The sequence below is a fragment of the Dermochelys coriacea genome, chromosome 9 (genome assembly GCF_009764565.3).
Source record: "Dermochelys coriacea isolate rDerCor1 chromosome 9, rDerCor1.pri.v4, whole genome shotgun sequence".
In the NCBI taxonomy this organism is placed as follows: domain Eukaryota; kingdom Metazoa; phylum Chordata; order Testudines; family Dermochelyidae; genus Dermochelys; species Dermochelys coriacea.
In genome coordinates, this window is record NC_050076.1 from 40,332,691 (window position 1) to 40,349,711 (window position 17,021).

The following is a 17,021-nucleotide window of genomic DNA, read 5'->3' on the forward strand; positions in this document are numbered from 1 at the left end:
CTTGGCACACTGTGACACTGCCACCCATAATGGCAGATCCCAAACCATTGGGCTATAAGCTCTGCCTGTATTTTGATTTGTGTAATTCCTCTTACCTCCCCGCTACCTGCAGTTTGAAGACCGTTCATCCCTTTCAGCCAGTGATATACATTTTAGACCACTAGCTTCCTCACAAGGGCCTAATCTGCCATATACACCACCTTCGCCCTATTGGGCATACTGAGACCTGCTGTCTAGAACCTCCAATACTGGATCTCTCTCTTGCTCATCATGCAAATGCAGATATTCTCATTATCCTGCCACATCAACTTTAAAGACCTTCTGTAGAACTGGAGAGACAAAGCACAAGAGGAAGAGGCATATTTGGAACAACTGGATCAATACCATATATCTTCTCCAAGAGACCCCTCATCTTTGTCTCCTAATGAGGCACTCGCATTAGCCCCAGTGATGACTTTCAAATCTTTCAGGAAGTACTCTTGTATAGCTGAAATTCAGGCACCAGTAATCGAAGAAAAGGCCCATAAGCTGCTCAATGTCTTGTACTCCACTTGTTCAAGCGGGATAGCAGTGTCCGTAAACGAGGGCACCCTAGAATCAATTAAAAGTCTGAAGTTAGAACCCTGTTACCCTTGCCCATATAATAAAAAAAAATGGAGAAAAGATAAGTTTCCTGAAAGGAGTTTCAAATAATGCTTTCTCTTGTACCAAAAGAGTACAGATAGCAGCTAGATCCTGTCAGAGCAATTCACAAGGATAAGGATCCCCGAAAGCTTGATTTCTTTGGTAGGAAAGCCTATTCTTTTGCCTCTCTTCAATAACAGTATAACAAACCACTCAGAGTCCCTGAAGTAGGAATCCTGAGGTGGGACAAGGTATCTCCCTTTCCCTTGAAGGAGTTTGTTGAGAGAGTTTAAAATCTATAATCAAAGAGGTTCAACTAGTAGTAAAAACTGCTCTTCAAGCAGTAATAGATGCTTCAGATGAGACACTGCAGCTTGGTCCATGGCCTCTGAGGTAACAATGTGGAGGTTGTCGGGACTGCAAGCCTCAGGTATTCCAAGGAAGGTACAGAATATGATCAAGAATTTCCCTTTTGCTTTGTTCAGCACTTGGACTGATGAGGCATTGCATTCACTAAAAGATTCCAGGGCTGTGTTAACATCACTGGGGATCTGTACCTCAATCTCAGACCACCTAGCTACACCCAGCAGTGACCTATGGATTACCCTCTGAGATTCTCCTATAGGAAACCACCACTTCCTACAGGTGCCAACCCTCCTGCACAGTCATCTAGACTGCAGATTTAGATAAAGGTTCAGAGTCACAACCAAACCAGACTGAGCTGTCCCTGAACCTGTCTTCGAATGTTCTGTTCCCTATTTTATCAGGCTCGGCCTGGAATAACCATCGACAGATGGGTATTGGAGATTATCTCCAGAGGGTACTCTATTACGTTCAAGTCTCCTTTCCCTTTCTGTCCTTGTCCCTCTTCACAGTCCTTTCTCATGCAAAACAACTGAAAGAGGAGGTAGCTTCCCTGATTCATCTAGGAGCCATATAGGAGGTGCTTATGGAATTCAGAGGAGGAGGTTTCCACTCCTGATATTCCCTTATGCCAAAGGAAAAAATGGGGCCTTCATTCTGTCCTTGACCTCAGAAGGCTTAACAAATACATATACTGCCTTAGATTCAGGATGGTAATGGTAGTCTCCATTATCCCTTCCTTGCTGCCAGCTCAGTACTCTTGTGACTCTTAACCTGGGATGCATACTTCCATATTGCAAACCCCATGGCCCACAGGAAGTATCTGTGATTCATAGTAGGGTCCCGTCAGTACCAATACAGAATTCTACCATTCCCTCTCTCTCCATGGCCCTGAGAGTCTTCACATAGTGTCTAGCCGTTGTAGCCACACACACCTGAGGAGATGGGGCATTTGTGTCTATCCATAGCTATACAATTAGCTAATCAAAGTCAGATTTCCTCAGGAAGAGTCCACAGTCCTATCTTTGAAAAGGTCCAGGATGATAAATTACATCAAATCATCCCTCAATCCCTGTTGGTTGAAGAGTTCATAGGGACTTTAATAGATTAAATTAAATCAGCAAGAGCATACCTTTCTAAGAAGAGAATTTCCTCCATCATGGCAATGATTTCCGGTATTATAACAGACCTGTCCAGAGCCAGGCTTTGTCTAAAACTCTTGATTCACACATCATTTTGCACTTTCATTACACTGCTAGCCAGGCTTCACCTGCAACCATTGGAAGGCTGACTTAGCCTGTGCCTATCACTTACGTTGGCAAAACTTATGTTGCTCAGGGGTGTGAATATTCTCTTTCCCCCCCCCCCCATATAAGTTACTGATATAAGCGCTCAACGCTACGTCAGCGGGAGAGCTTCTCACACCAACATAGGTTATGCTTCTCACGGAGTTGGGTTTTTTTATGCCAACGGAAGAGCTCTCTTCCATCAGCATAGAGCGTCTGCAACGCTATACATATAGACATGGCCTAAGATTGATATTTTGTCCATTGGGACATCATGCTGGAGGATTCTCTGCATCTTGAAGTCTTTAAACATGATTTGAGGACTTCAATAGCTCAGACATAGGTGAGATTTATCGCAGGAGTGGGTGGGTGAGATTCTGTGACCTGCGTTGTGCAAGAGGTCGGACTAGATGATTATGATGGTCCCTTCTGACCTTAATATCTATGTGGATGACAAACCTTTGTCACTGTGACCGAGTGCTAGCAGCAGCACATTGATCACGGGTGTTGCTGCAACATGAACGCTGCAGGCTCAGCTGGAGCAAGTTAACCACTTTCTATTAGGTAATTATGAGCACCTGGGTGGTAATTAGTGGGCTAAGGATGTAACTGGGACAATATAGTAGAAAGAGAGCTCAGAAGGTGAGCTGTTCTGAGGAGGGAGGCTGTGTGAAAAGCTCCTGCTACAAGAAGCCTGTATTGTGTTCTGTATGTAAAAGTGGGGGCGAGTAACACATCTACATGGAGAAAGGAAAACAACCTTCAGATGATAGTGAAACACACTGGGTAGCTGAGGGAGCACCCTGTGACAGTCTGGCGTTATTAAATTGGTGGGTAGATTTCTCCTCCCCCAAATGCAGAGGAGTACCTCTTCCACTCCTCTACGTACAATGAGAGTGATCATAAATGTTTCAAGAACAAGATGGGATACACACTCAGACCATCTTTAAATATACGGAGTTTGGTCTCAAGAGCAGATGCAACTTCACATAAATGTGTTGGAACTCGGAGCAATCAGATTGTCCTGTAATATTCCAGCCTTGAAAAATTCTGTCATAGAGATTCTCAAGTACCATGAGTGCAGTGCATTATGTAAATAAACAAGCCCCAGTTTGCCCCACACATTGCCTCAGTTCCAAGAGGCCATCAGACCTTGGAATTGGTGCCAGACTCATGGGATAATCCTGATATCCCTTAACCTACCAGATGTCAAGAACTACCTAGGTGATCTCCTTATCAGGCTGTCTGAAACCAATCATGATTGCTCCCTCACATCTGTCCTTAATCTGATATTAGAACTTTTTTGCCACCAAAGAAAGCACAGTGCCCAAAATTCTGCTCCAGAGCAGGCACGAGGCCAGGATCTGTACAATATGCTTTTCTCATCCTGGAAATAAAGCCGCCTTTATGCTGTTCCACTGATTCTTCTGATATCCAAGGTAATAAAAAGAAGACGAGATGTAGCGCAGGTGATACTGATAATTCTGGTTGACAGATCTCCTTCAAATGTTGACTCCACCTCTTATGACTTCTTGGACATAAATATCCCTGAATCAAGGTCATATTTTTCACCTGGATCTTCTGTCATTATGCCTGACAGCCTGGATATTGGCTGGCTAAGCACCAGCTGTACAGTGCACGTTCAAGAGATCTTATTGCAAGGGAGCCTTCCATGTGGAAAGCCTGTTTCTCCAAATGAAAGAGGTTCTCAATATGCGTAGTTTGTAAAATCTTGATCCTCTGAAAGCTCCTATTCCCAAGATTCTGAACTACCTCCTACTATTAAATTTCTCAGATTCTATCAGTTCAGTCAAGGTTTACCTTGCTACAAGTTCAGCGTGCCACCCTCCAGTTCTGTAATACTCTGTATCCTTGGAAATTGTTAAAGGAAGTTTTTCTGGTGGTCCTTATGCGAGCAGGAAACTCCAAGTGCTTAGGGCCAACCCTCATTACATGATAATCCACAGAGATAAAGTGGTTTTAAGATTTCAACATAAACTTATTCCTAGAATTGCTTCTGAACTTCATCCAAAGCAGTTGTTCCTCTTATCTTCTTTCCTAAACCCTCCTCCACTCCAAGGGAAAAGAAACTGCACACCCTGGACATTACCAGGGCCCTGTTACATTATCTGGATAAAATGAGAACTTTTAAAGTACCTCTGCACTGTAATGGGAATGTGCCTCCCCGCTTGCGTAGACAAACTTGCACTAGTTTCGCTTGATCCTGCACTGAAGAGTCCCTCTGGTGACAGATAGCTGGATTAAGACTGCCAACTTTCTAACTGCAGAAAACTGAATACCCTTGCCCTGCCCCTTCCCCAAGGCCCCGCCCTGCTCACTGCATTCCCCCCTCTCTCCCTCCATCGCTTGCTCTTCCCCACCCTCACTCACTCATTTTCACCGGGCTGGGGCAGGGAGTTGCGGTGGTGGGGGAGGGCCCTGGGATGGGGCTGGGGATGAGGGGCTTGGGGTGAAGGAGGGGGCTCTGGGCTGGAAGGTGGGGCCAGAATGTGGTAATTCAGAAGGTTCAGAATGTGGGAGGGGGCTCTGGGATGGGACAGGAGGTTGCAGGGTGTGAGGGAGTATGGGCTCTGGGCTGAGGGTGCGGGCTCTGGGGTGGGGTCAGGGATGAGGGATTTGGGGTGCAGGAGGGGTTCTGGGCTTGGGCTGAGGTGTGTCTAAGATGTGGTGGCTAGACCAAGCTTCCATAGACTCATAGATACTAAAGTCAGAAGGGACCATTCTGATCATCTAGTTCGACCTCCTGCACAACACAGGCCACAGAATCTCACCCACCCACTCCTATGAAAAACCTCACCTACGTCTGAGCTATTGAAGTCCTCAAATCATGGTTTAAAGACTTCAAGGAGCAGAGAAGCCTCCCTCAAGTGACCCGTGCCCCATGCTACAGAGGAAGGCGAAAAACCTCCAGGGCTTCTCCAATCTGCCCTGGAGGAAAATTCCTTCCCGACCCCAAATATGGCGATCAGCTAAACCCTGAGCATATGGGCAAGATTCGCCAGCCAGATACTACAGAAAATTCTTTCCTGGGTAACTCAGATCCCATCCATCTAATATCCCATCTCAGGGGATTAGGCCTATTTACCCTGAATATTTAAAGATCAGTTAATTACCAAAATCACATTATCCCATCATACCGTCTCCTCCATAAACTTATTGAGTAGAATCTTAAAGCCAGATAGATCTTTTGCCCCCACTGCTTCCCTTGGAAGGCTATTCCAAAACTTCACTCCTCTGATGGTTAAAAACCTTCGTCTGATTTCAAGTCTAAACTTCTGGTGGCCAGTTTATACCCATTTGTTCTTGTGTCCACATTGGTGCTGAGCTTAAATAATTCCTCTCCCTCTCCTATATTTATCCCTCTGATATATTTATAGAGAGCAATCATATCTCCCCTCAACCTTCTTTTAGTTAGGCTAAACAAGCCAAGCTCCTTAAGTCTCCTTTCATAAGACAAGTTTTCCATTCCTCGGATCATCCTAGTAGCCCTTCTCTGTACCTGCTCCAGTTTGAATTCATCCTTTTTAAACATGGGAGACCAGAACTGCACACAGTATTCTAGGTGAGGTCTCACCAGTGCCATGTATAATGGTACTAAAACCTCCTTATCCCTACTGGAAATGCCTCTCCTGATGCATCCCAAAATGGCATTAGCTTTTTTCACAGCCATATCACATTGGCAGCTCATAGTCATCCTGTGATCAACCAATACTCCAAGGTCCTTCTCCTCTTCCGTTACTTCTAATTGATGCGTCCCCAGCTTATAACTAAAATTCTTGTTATTAATCCCTAAATGTATAACCTTACACTTCTCACTATTAAATTTCATCCTATTACTCCAATTTACAAGGTCATCCAGATCTTCCTGTATAATATCCCGATCCTTCTCTGAATTGGCAATACCTCCCAGCTTGTATCATCTGCAAACTTTATTAGCACACTCCCACTTTTTGTGCCAAGGTCAGTAATAAAAAGATTAAATAAGATTGGTCCCAAAACTGATCCCTGAGGAACTCCACTGGTAACCTCCCTCCAACCTGACAGTTCGCCTTTCAGTAGGACCCGTTGCAGTCTCCCCTTTAACCAATTCCTTATCCACCTTTTGATGTTCATATTGATCCCCATCTTCTCCAGTTTAACTAATAATTCCCCATGTGGCACGGTATCAAACGCCTTACTGAAATCCAGATAAATTAGATCCACTGCGTTTCCTTTATCTAAAAAATCTGTTACTTTCTCAAAGAAGGAGATCAGGTTGGTTTGGCACAATCCTACCTTTTGTAAAAAGGTACTGTAGGTAAAAAAGCCATGCTTCCACCCATGCTGCAATGTCCACACTGATATTTTTAGTGCATTGTAGCTAGTTTTGCTCAAGCTAGCCTGTCTGCCCAGGCTGGGACGCTGGCTCCTTGCTTTAGTGTAGCTGTATACTTAGACGATGCCCTCACCTCTTTATTACATTAAGCATGGTAGTTAAAAAACAAGCATATCTAAATGGATTACACAGTATATTTCTGTCTGACACCAAATGGTAGGAGGACCCCTTCCTCCTAACATCAAGACTCACTCCACTAAAACCCAGGCTGCAGCTTCTATACGTTTCAGAAATATCCCTGTATCTGAAACATGCAAAGCAGTCACCTGGAGTAATCCTCTTGTTTTTATTAAACATCATTGACCTGGCCTCTAGATCAGAAGCAAAATTTGTGTCCTCAGTTTTACATTCAGTCTTTAGCTAGTGGCAGTTAAATCCCACCTTGCATGTAGGCCCTGCTTGCTAGCCTCCTGAAGTGGGGATCCACAAGACAAAACCTCTGGAATAATCTGTTAGTGTAAGGTAAGGAACTATTCTATATAGGCCAGAGTTCATATGCCTTAATTCAGAAAGGCATCAGGGCAACATAAAACAAAATATAGTCCCAAATGTTTCTAGCAGTAATTAAAGGGCAATGTCCTGCATTATTTTGTACAATTTATTCAATCCTACAAGAGACCTCTGGTGGCAGAATCTATTTAAGTGATGCAGGTAGCCAGTGAATTGTGGATTCATACTCATTCTGTATAACTCCATGTTAAGTGTATTTTCTCCACTTGTACCTTGTGAAACATCAGCAAGTGGGAACAAGTTTATTAAATTAATCCATTATTAACTGATCCTGTGTGGTATATACACTGTTTTATTTTCTAATATAAATGATCAGCTGAACTTACATGTGCAAGTTGGGGATATTGAGGACTAAAACTTTCTTTTTGTGTCCTACAAGTAGAAAATCTGCTGGACCCAGGGTGCATAATTATTTGACCTCAATTAGTGGGATCAGTTTATATAACGAATTACTGTTTAAAGGTTTGTTTGCTCCTTTTGAATGCTAAACTATTGTCCTGTAATAAGTAACATATTGTAGGTAACTGGGACTTTCAGCTCCTTAGTCTTAACTTTCAAATGGTCATGCATTTATATACCTTGATTGTCTCTGGTTCAGGCTGATTTTCGAACCTTGAAGATGAGGAGGTCTGGAGATTTGTCTGAGACTCCACAATCCTTTAAGTGTTCAGTGCATCCTTTCACCCTGATTCAGCAAACTACTTAAGCACGTGTAATACTGAAGTCAGTGGGACGACTTGTGTACTGAAATTGTGCATGTTCTTAAACACTTTTTTGAATTGGAGCTTCTTGGCATTGATTTTCCAGCTATATCCAAAGGTCTCATGTTTATAGCAAAACATTGTGTAATTAATCATTTAAAATAATTATTGTGAAATAGTTCAATGTTGCTTCTCTTTCAGGAATCGTGGAGAAAAGCGAATGAGTGCTTTCGAATGTGTGCGAAAAGTCTATCATTCAGATGGAATTAAAGGCTTTTACAGAGGAATGTCAGCCTCCTATGCAGGCATATCTGAGACTGTTATTCATTTTGTTATTTACGAGAGTATTAAGCGAAAACTACTGGAATTTAAGACTGCTTCTAGTATGGACAATGAGGATGAATCTGTAAAAGAAGCTTCAGACTTTGTTGGAATGATGATGGCTGCTGCCACTTCCAAAACCTGTGCCACATCTATAGCATATCCACATGGTAAGGGCAAACTTGTTCCTTCAGAGCCTGAGCCAAAGCCCAAAGAAGTCATCAGGAGCCTTTTGATTGATTTTCAGTGTGCTCTGGATCAGGTCTCAATAAAGGAATACTTTGTTTTAGCTACACTTCTGTCTGTTGTTTGGTTTAGAAAATCGGCATGGGCAATTTATGATTCAGCAAATCAACCAGAGGCTATAGGATTCAGAAATCAGCATAAAAGTATTTCTAAACAGATATTTAGTCTGATCCCTTTGGACAATAACATGAATTTATACCAGGGAATTGCTGCAATCCAGTCCACACAGGTTCAGGGACACTATGGCTTCGTTTGGACCCCTATATTATGCTCATTATTTGTGTAAGTTTCAAGTAACTAATCAACAGATCTCTTGCTTTTTCCTTGTTAATGTTTAGGGATATATCTCAGCAAGATCTCCAGTCTTTCACTATGCCATTCTTTTGCTCAGTTTTCCGCAGTAATGCTGCTTACTCTGTCTCAATCTAGCAAAGCACTTAATGTGCTTAATTTTAAGGTGAAACAATTGAAATTATTCACATGCTTAAGTGGTTTGTTTGACCTGGGCCACTCAGAGCACCATTACTTCACCTCATTAACTAGGCATCTGGAAGTAGCTAAACTTTTAGGTTATTTTGCTCTTGAAAGGACATGGCTTCTCCTTTTCTTCCAGATTCCCAGCCCTGGTAATTGCCGTGTTGGCTTTTTTACATACAGGTTTCAGAGTACCAGCCGTGTTAGTCTGTATTCGCAAAAAGAAAAGGAGTACCTGTGGCATCTTAGAGTCTAACGAATTTATTAGAGGATAAGCTTTCGTGAGCTACAGCTCACTTCATCGGATGCATTTGGTGGAAAAAACAGAGGGGAGATTGATATATATATACACACACAGAGAACATGAAACAATGGGTTTATCATACACACTGTAAGGAGAGTGATCACTTAAGATAAGCCATCACCAGCAGCAGGGGGGGGAAAGGAGGAAAACCTTTCATGGTGACAAGCAAGGTAGGCTAATTGCAGCAGTTAACAAGAATATCAGAGGAACAGTGGGGGGTGGGGTGGGAGGGAGAAATACCATGGGAAAATAGTTTTACTTTGTGTAATGACTCATCCATTCCCAGTCTCTATTCAAGCCTAAGTTAATTGTATCCAGTTTGCAAATTAATTCCAATTCAGCAGTCTCTCGTTGGAGTCTGTTTTTGAAGCTTTTTTGTTGAAGGATAGCCACTCTTAGGTCTGTGATCGAGTGACCAGAGAGATTGAAGTGTTCTCCAACTGGTTTTTGAATGTTATAATTCTTGACGTCTGATTTGTGTCCATTCATTCTTTTACGTAGAGACTGTCCAGTTTGGCCAATGTACATGGCAGAGGGGCATTGCTGGCACATGATGGCATATATCACAATGGTAGATGCGCAGGTGAACGAGCCTCTGATAGTGTGGCTGATGTGATTAGGCCCTATGATGGTATCCCCTGAACAGAGTTGGCAACGGGCTTTGTTGCAAGGATAGGTTCCTGGGTTAGTGGTTCTGTTGTGTGGTGTGTGGTTGCTGGTGAGTATTTGCTTCAGATTGGGGGGCCGTCTGTAAGCAAGGACTGGCCTGTCGCCCAAGATCTGTGAGAGTGATAGGTCGTCCTTCAGGATAGGTTGTAGATCCTTGATGATGCGTTGGAGAGGTTTTAGTTGGGGGCTGAAGGTGATGGCTAGTGGCGTTCTGTTCTTTTCTTTGTTGGGCCTGTCCTGTAGTAGGTGACTTCTGGGTACTCTTCTGGCTCTGTCAATCTGTTTCTTCACTTCAGCAGGTGGGTATTGTAGTTGTAGGAATGCATGATAGAGATCTTGTAGGTGTTTGTCTCTGTCTGAGGGGTTGGAGCAAATGCGGTTATATCGTAGAGCTTGGCTGTAGACAATGGATCGAGTGGTATGATCTGGATGAAAGCTAGAGGCATGTAGGTAGGAATAGCCGTCAGTAGGTTTCCGATATAGGGTGGTGTTTATGTGACCATCGCTTATTAGCACCATAGTGTCCAGGAAGTGGATCTCTTGTGTGGACTGGTCCAGGCTGAGGTTGATGGTGGGATGGAAATTGTTGAAATCATGGTGGAATTCTTCCAGGGCTGCTTTTCCATGGGTCCAGATGATGAAGATGTCATCAGTGTAGTGCAAGTAGAGTAGGGGCATTAGGGGACGAGAGCTGACTCCTTTGTCAGCCTTTTTGATTATGATGTCAGAGTTGTTTCTGAAGCTGTGCATGATACAGTTTCTGGTATTTCTCCCTCCCACCCCACCCCCCACTGTTCCTCTGATATTCTTGTTAACTGCTGCAATTAGCCTACCTTGCTTGTCACCATGAAAGGTTTTCCTCCTTCCCCCCCCCCCCCCCCCGCTGCTGGTGATGGGTTATCTTAAGTGATCACTCTCCTTACAGTGTGTATGATAAACCCATTGTTTCATGTTCTCTGTGTGTGTATATAAATCTCTCCTCTGTTTTTTCCACGAAATGCATCCGATGAAGTGAGCTGTAGCTCACGAAAGCTTATGCTCTAATAAATTCGTTAGTCTCTAAGGTGCCACAAGTACTCCTTTTCTTTTTGCGAATACAGACTAACACGGCTGCTACTCTGAAACTCGTTGTTAATGTAGCTTCACGCTCAAGGCAGCACAAATGGAGGAAGGGGAGACAGCATGACAGACGGACAGAGACACACCGTGTGTGTGTGTGTGTGTGTGTGAGAGAGAGAGAGAGAGAGAGAGAGAGAGATGCGCATTGCTCCTTTAAGTACACTGACCCCACTCTAAGTACACTGCCTTGTTAAGTGAATCAGCAAGCTGAGACAGCAGCAGCTGTTGTCAGGAAGCTCCCTCCCTCCTGAGCCCTGTTGTGTCCCCCTCCAATCTATGGAAGATGGGGTAATCAGGGTGCAGGAGCAGGGGGACACCCTGACATTAAACCCCCTCTTCCCCCACCCCCTCCCCACACACAGCTAGCAGGAGGCCCTGGAGAGAAGCTGCAAGGCAGAGTGCAGGAGCAGCACATGGCAGTGTGGGGAGGGACATATGAACTGCTGGCAATTGATAGCCTGCTGGGTGGCTGTTGCAACAGGGAACTTAGGGGAGCAGGGAGCTGATAGGGGGCTGCCGGTCCACCCTGGTTCCAAGCCCCCACCAGCTAGCTGCAATGGGCTGCTCTTCCTGCAAGCAGTCGACAAAGCAGGCGGCTGCCAAATGACGTTATAAGGGAGCATTGCACAACTTGAAATGAGCATATTCCCTAATTGATCGGCAACGAAACAACATTAACCAGGATGACTTTAAGTGAGGTGTTACTGTACTATCTAAAGAGTGTACAATGTTGAGGGTTTATGCCAGCTAAATTGATTAATTTGTTTTCCTTACATTTTTTTGCAATGTGATGACCAAAATAACCAAGTGTTACTTTCTTTACACAGAGGTTGTACGAACAAGACTACGTGAAGAGGGAACAAAATACAGAGCTTTCTTCCAGACACTATCTTTGCTTGTGCGAGAAGAAGGGTATGGATCCCTGTACCGCGGTCTAACTACACATCTGATCAGACAGATTCCAAACACAGCTATAATGATGTCAACCTATGAAGTGGTAGTCTACTTACTGAATGGATAGCAATGTTACAAGGCTATCTCTAGGAAGGTGGAAGACCAAAAGATTGCAGTGGACCACCAAATACCAATGCCAGTGTGGTGGGCAGAAGAAAATTATCGATCAGGAACAGGCAGCTATGGACATAATAGAAGATTGGTTATAGGCAACCATGATCAATTTGCTGCCTTATTGTATGGTCCTTTTGTGACCATGTGACAAAGGAGCTGCCCCAAGGGGAATGCCTTTAAACACATCTCACTTCAAAATTGCTATTTTTTCTCCATGTGTTAATTTACATGATGCAAAACCATGAGCTTCAGTGAGGGGGGGAGAGGGTCATATATTGTATTCTATTGCAAGGGATAGCTTTGTGCACTCATAATGTTTGGTCTTCAATACATTTTGTTTCAGTGTATAATACCTGTTAAGGTGAGGAGGATGAAAGCATAGATTCATAACTTTATATGTCTGAAACTTCTATTGAACTCCATCTAAAGTCTCAAATGATGAGACTGAGCTAGTCGTCGCAGCATGCAACTTCCGTGTTACTGTCTCAAGGAATGTGGCACAGGGACCTAAAATTGAATGGTTCTGTCGCTACAAAAGGTGAGATTGAGGTACATTCTAAGTTATTGTGTGAGAAGTTCTCATTGCTTAACTCTGTAGGATACCAGTTTCTTAGTATTGGCATGCTTGGATTTCCAGTTCTGCTGAGTCTTCTTGCTTTCATTATCATAGATTTCTGCTCCCTTTTAGAATCTAAGGAGGATCATAATGTACTGTTACAACAGATCATGGATTCTCCTCACCTGATCTGTAATGTGACCCACACTACTAACACAGGGAATTGCAGAACAGTGTCTTTAAGGAGTCTTAATGAAGTGTTAAATTCTAACAAGTGAATCTGCTTTACATGATGCAGGATATATAATAATGTTCAATCAAACACAGCTTTATGCAAGCTAAAAGCAGCTTTATTATACTAAAGCTTCTTCCTGCAAGGCTTAGCCTAAAACTAATGACTAGAGTACCAACACTTCTCCTGGATTAAAGGAGGAGGGCACATACTTCACCATGTGTAAAGCTATAGGAAAGTACGTAGATAAATTCCTGTGTAGTAACAAGTATGGAGTTGCTGTAGATCATTTTCAGTGAAACCCCAGATACTTGCAGAGTGATGGAGAAGATGGTAATTGAGAATATTTTGTTTAAACATTCCCCTTAAAAGTTGCCGTGTCCCTTGTTTCAACCTAAAGCTGGGTGCAGAACTGCAGATAACAGTATAACTCTGCCCTTTCAATTATCTGAATATTCAGGCATTGGTTTTAATTGATGTTTTGTAATACTAGTTACAGAATAATGCATTATGTTTGACAGCATATCTTAGCTAGTTTGGTTACTTGTTCTGCCATAACTTACCGAATTTTCCAGATCCAGAGTATGAGAAATAAGTTTCACATTCTACGTAGTTTTTCAAACTCACACGTAGACCTTGAATACTTCAAAGATTAAATCTGCTGCCCTTTAGCTAAGATGTTCACAGTGATTTTTGCAGCAGTAGCTTTCTATCTATAAATGCCACTACACTGGTATAACAAAGCAGTGCAATTAACTCCTCCAGTGTGATACTTCAGTATATGTGAAACTGTGCGTTTGTGTGCAATGGCTTTATCTTACAAATGACTCCTTATGCACTTTGTGGCCTTTTTTGGCTTGTGATTTTTTTCTCCCGTTTAAGATTTTAGATATTGGTCATGCGCAGTTAGAAACAGTGTTCAGTACACACACATTCTTTTGAAGCTAAGTGTGGGGTTTGATTTCCAAACACCAGTGCATAAAAAGACATTGTTTGCAGTAGATCACTAGGATCGATGTTCAGGTAGTTTCGGAGACTTTTATACATAAAAGTTTGATGCATACTAAACAACCAGTATCTTGTTTTATTTTCCTTTTGAGCATTGTAGTGTCCTTCATACTATGGCAGAAATCTTTTAATATAGACTTGCATCCCTTGGTGTTAGTAATACGCCGTAATAACTGCCTCTCCTTTTAAGGGCCACCTGTAGAGCACAGAGCATCACTGCTATGCCCATTCAGCAGGGGCTTGGCTGCATTGATGTGCTTTCCTTAAAAACTGAGTATTCTTACCTGTTTTTTAATACTAGAAGTGTTCTCATTATAGCCTGTGCTGCCCACATTTAGACTAACCTTGGCAATCTTGTATTCTTACTAGTACAAGGAGATTATTTTAAAAAAAACACCTCAGTTAAGAAGTTTTCCCAGTGACCTCTCTATGGGAAATCTCCTAATGCTGTATTACTCATAACTAGCCTTCCTGCTTCCAAACATCAGTGGCCAGACTCCTCAGCTCTTGCTGTTGACACCAGCATTTAACTAACAGCAAAAGTTTAAGCGCAGTAATATGAAAGCCAAAAGTGGTTATAAACCAAAAACTGTTACAATAGCTAATTATGGAGAATGACTTGCATTGAAAACACATTTCTCTTCAGGAGATACCCAGGTAGTTCAACTACAGCTGAATTTTAGATTTAGCAAGCACACAAGGCTCAAATTTATCCTTGGAGTTATGGGTATAATTCCCACACTTTTAATGGGTTGTATTTGCGTATTCCAGGGGTAAATTTGGCCCACTAGATCCGGTCTGCCTTCAGTGCACATGCATCACTTCCGTTATCCTACAAGGTTGTGCGTGTGTTCATGCCTCATAGGGAGAGAATAGCTCCCACTGAATCTTGCTTCCAAAGGCGAGATATCTCGGTAGAAAGTTCTATTTTTTGTGCTTTACTCTCCTTGTTATCGACTGAAGAGAGAATCAACCTCTTGTTCCATTTCTTTATGGAGTTTTAATTCTTCAAAGACAAAACTTTTACATTTCTTCAGGGGTGAACTTTTTTTGTTACAAAAACAATTAAACCAAATTGTGTGTTTTGTTTGTTTTAAAAGCTACCACAATGTACAATTATACCTCTGAATTATTTCCCAAAGATATTGAAATTCTTTACATTGTTTTCTTGGTATCTATTTTGAAAACATACAGAGGCAAACAGAAGATGCAACATTCAATAATACTGATTATTACAAAGTTGAAAGAGGAGTGTACTTTGATGTTGTTTGAGTCACCATCTCTTACTTGATTCTTTAATGTAGTTTACATTAAGTTATACCACCATGATTTTCTATCGAACAGAGGTTAAACCTCAGTTTTCTAGAAAGGGTAACATTTGAGAATGACTTTACATATCCATCTAATTTATATAAACAAACACCCATTCTTATTTAAATATGATGTATGTTGTTTGACTTTATTCAACAGCTGGTTAAGAGTCAAGAAACATTGTATACTAAGACTGCAGGTGTCCACTTTAGCCAGACAGTGGCACTATAGTATGTGATGCTCACAGCAGCAGTGGATCTATGTTCCATTTAAACTTGTATCTGGTCTTAAACAATTCTCTGGCTTTCCACATTACACTATACAACAAAAATATTTATAAAATAATGGCTTAGCACTGTAAATTATTGTGGCTGGAACTTGGAAAGCCATGACAGAAAAGCTTCAAGGGATAGGTCTGTATTTTATAATCCATCTCAATCAAAATCCTGGATTTAGAAATCCTTACGTGCAATGTGAAATGTTACAAAGCAAGGTGAGTTTTGGTGTACCAAATGGAAAGTTCTTTCTAACCTTAAACTGACTGAAAGATCTGCTGTTTATTTTTTCCTAAGCTTTGATTTGTTAGCATATATTGTTCTTAGTAGGATCACACTAGTGATTGATGACAGGTTTTTATTTTTCTTTATAATGAATGACTGAAACTTCAACCTATCCATAGGGATGTTGACATTGTACCTATATAATTCTCCAATTACATGAGACACTCCACATATTTACTCTTTTTAATTCAAAGACATTCAAGAATGACAGTTTGTGCTTTATTGCTATTTTTATTTTTGCCTCGTGATAGTCATATTTGAAACATTCCTTAGATTGTAGCATCTTAAAAAAAAATTACTTGCAGAGAATTCAGATTGGAGACACTTTAAAAAATGTTGCTTCCTAAGTGTTTTTTATTCTAGAAACAAGCAAAACACTGAAGTGTGCTAGTTTAAATGTATTACTTTCCAATTTTTTGTAATACAGTTCTTGCTCTGTAAAAACTGAAGTCATGTAAGTTTTCAATTGTTCTGTTTAAGAGAGTCTGCAAACCCTGAATATGTGAACATAATTGTGCCGTAGGAGTTGTAGCTAAACACTCACAAATGACCATATATGTAGTTGCCTGTAAACTTTGTGCATTTGCTCTGTATTTATATTATATGGCTAACTTTTTTGTTTGGACTATATTTTAAACTTAAAATAATAAAATGATGTGCTTATATCAAAGATGGCTGTGTGTGATGTTGGACCAAGATTTTAAAAAAATATATATCTGCGACTTGATGCCTAGCTGGAGAGCTCACATTAAAAATAACAGACTAGCTGAGAAATCCCCACAAATCGTTTTGTCATGTGTCAGTATAAATACAGCTGAAAGCTACAACACATTTAAATTGTGATGTCTCTGAAAATGTCTGGGTTCTGCCTAGTTACTGTTAAGTGGGGCTTTTGGATGAGAAGACTCGAGCTCTTGTCTAAATCTCCATGGATATTAAAGTTCTTTATAACACTTTCTAAAGAGCAGGTATTTGACCTGGAGTCCTTGGTCAACATATCCTCATCCTCTCTGTTTTGCAGCATTCTGGCTGTCCCTTTAGTTTGTCAATCATGTCACACCTAACTGCAATTCACTGGTGCAATGTGTGCCATCTATTGTATATAAAACTATCTGAGATCCTATGGGATAATAGGTACTGCAGAAGAGTGCTCTAGCAATACATGCTGTTATATCATTTATCTAGTGGCTAGCTTATGCACAGCAATGCTACAATACAGCCCTCTACAGTTCTATAATGCAGAACACAATAAAAGCCTGGAACTGATAGAAAT

The 17,021-nt window shown here is 41.6% G+C and overlaps 1 protein-coding gene across 1 annotated transcript in view; it reads left to right on the top strand.

Annotated features, from left to right (window-relative positions):
* Positions 1 to 16,418, top strand: part of SLC25A36 (solute carrier family 25 member 36) — a 63,804-nt gene extending 47,386 nt beyond the window's left edge. The window contains 2 exon segments of the mRNA XM_043491814.1: positions 8,082 to 8,371; positions 11,841 to 16,418. Of these exon segments, the coding sequence (XP_043347749.1) occupies positions 8,082 to 8,371; positions 11,841 to 12,034 (484 nt within the window). The 3' untranslated portion in view covers positions 12,035 to 16,418.
* The last annotated feature ends 603 nt before the right edge of the window (positions 16,419 to 17,021 follow it).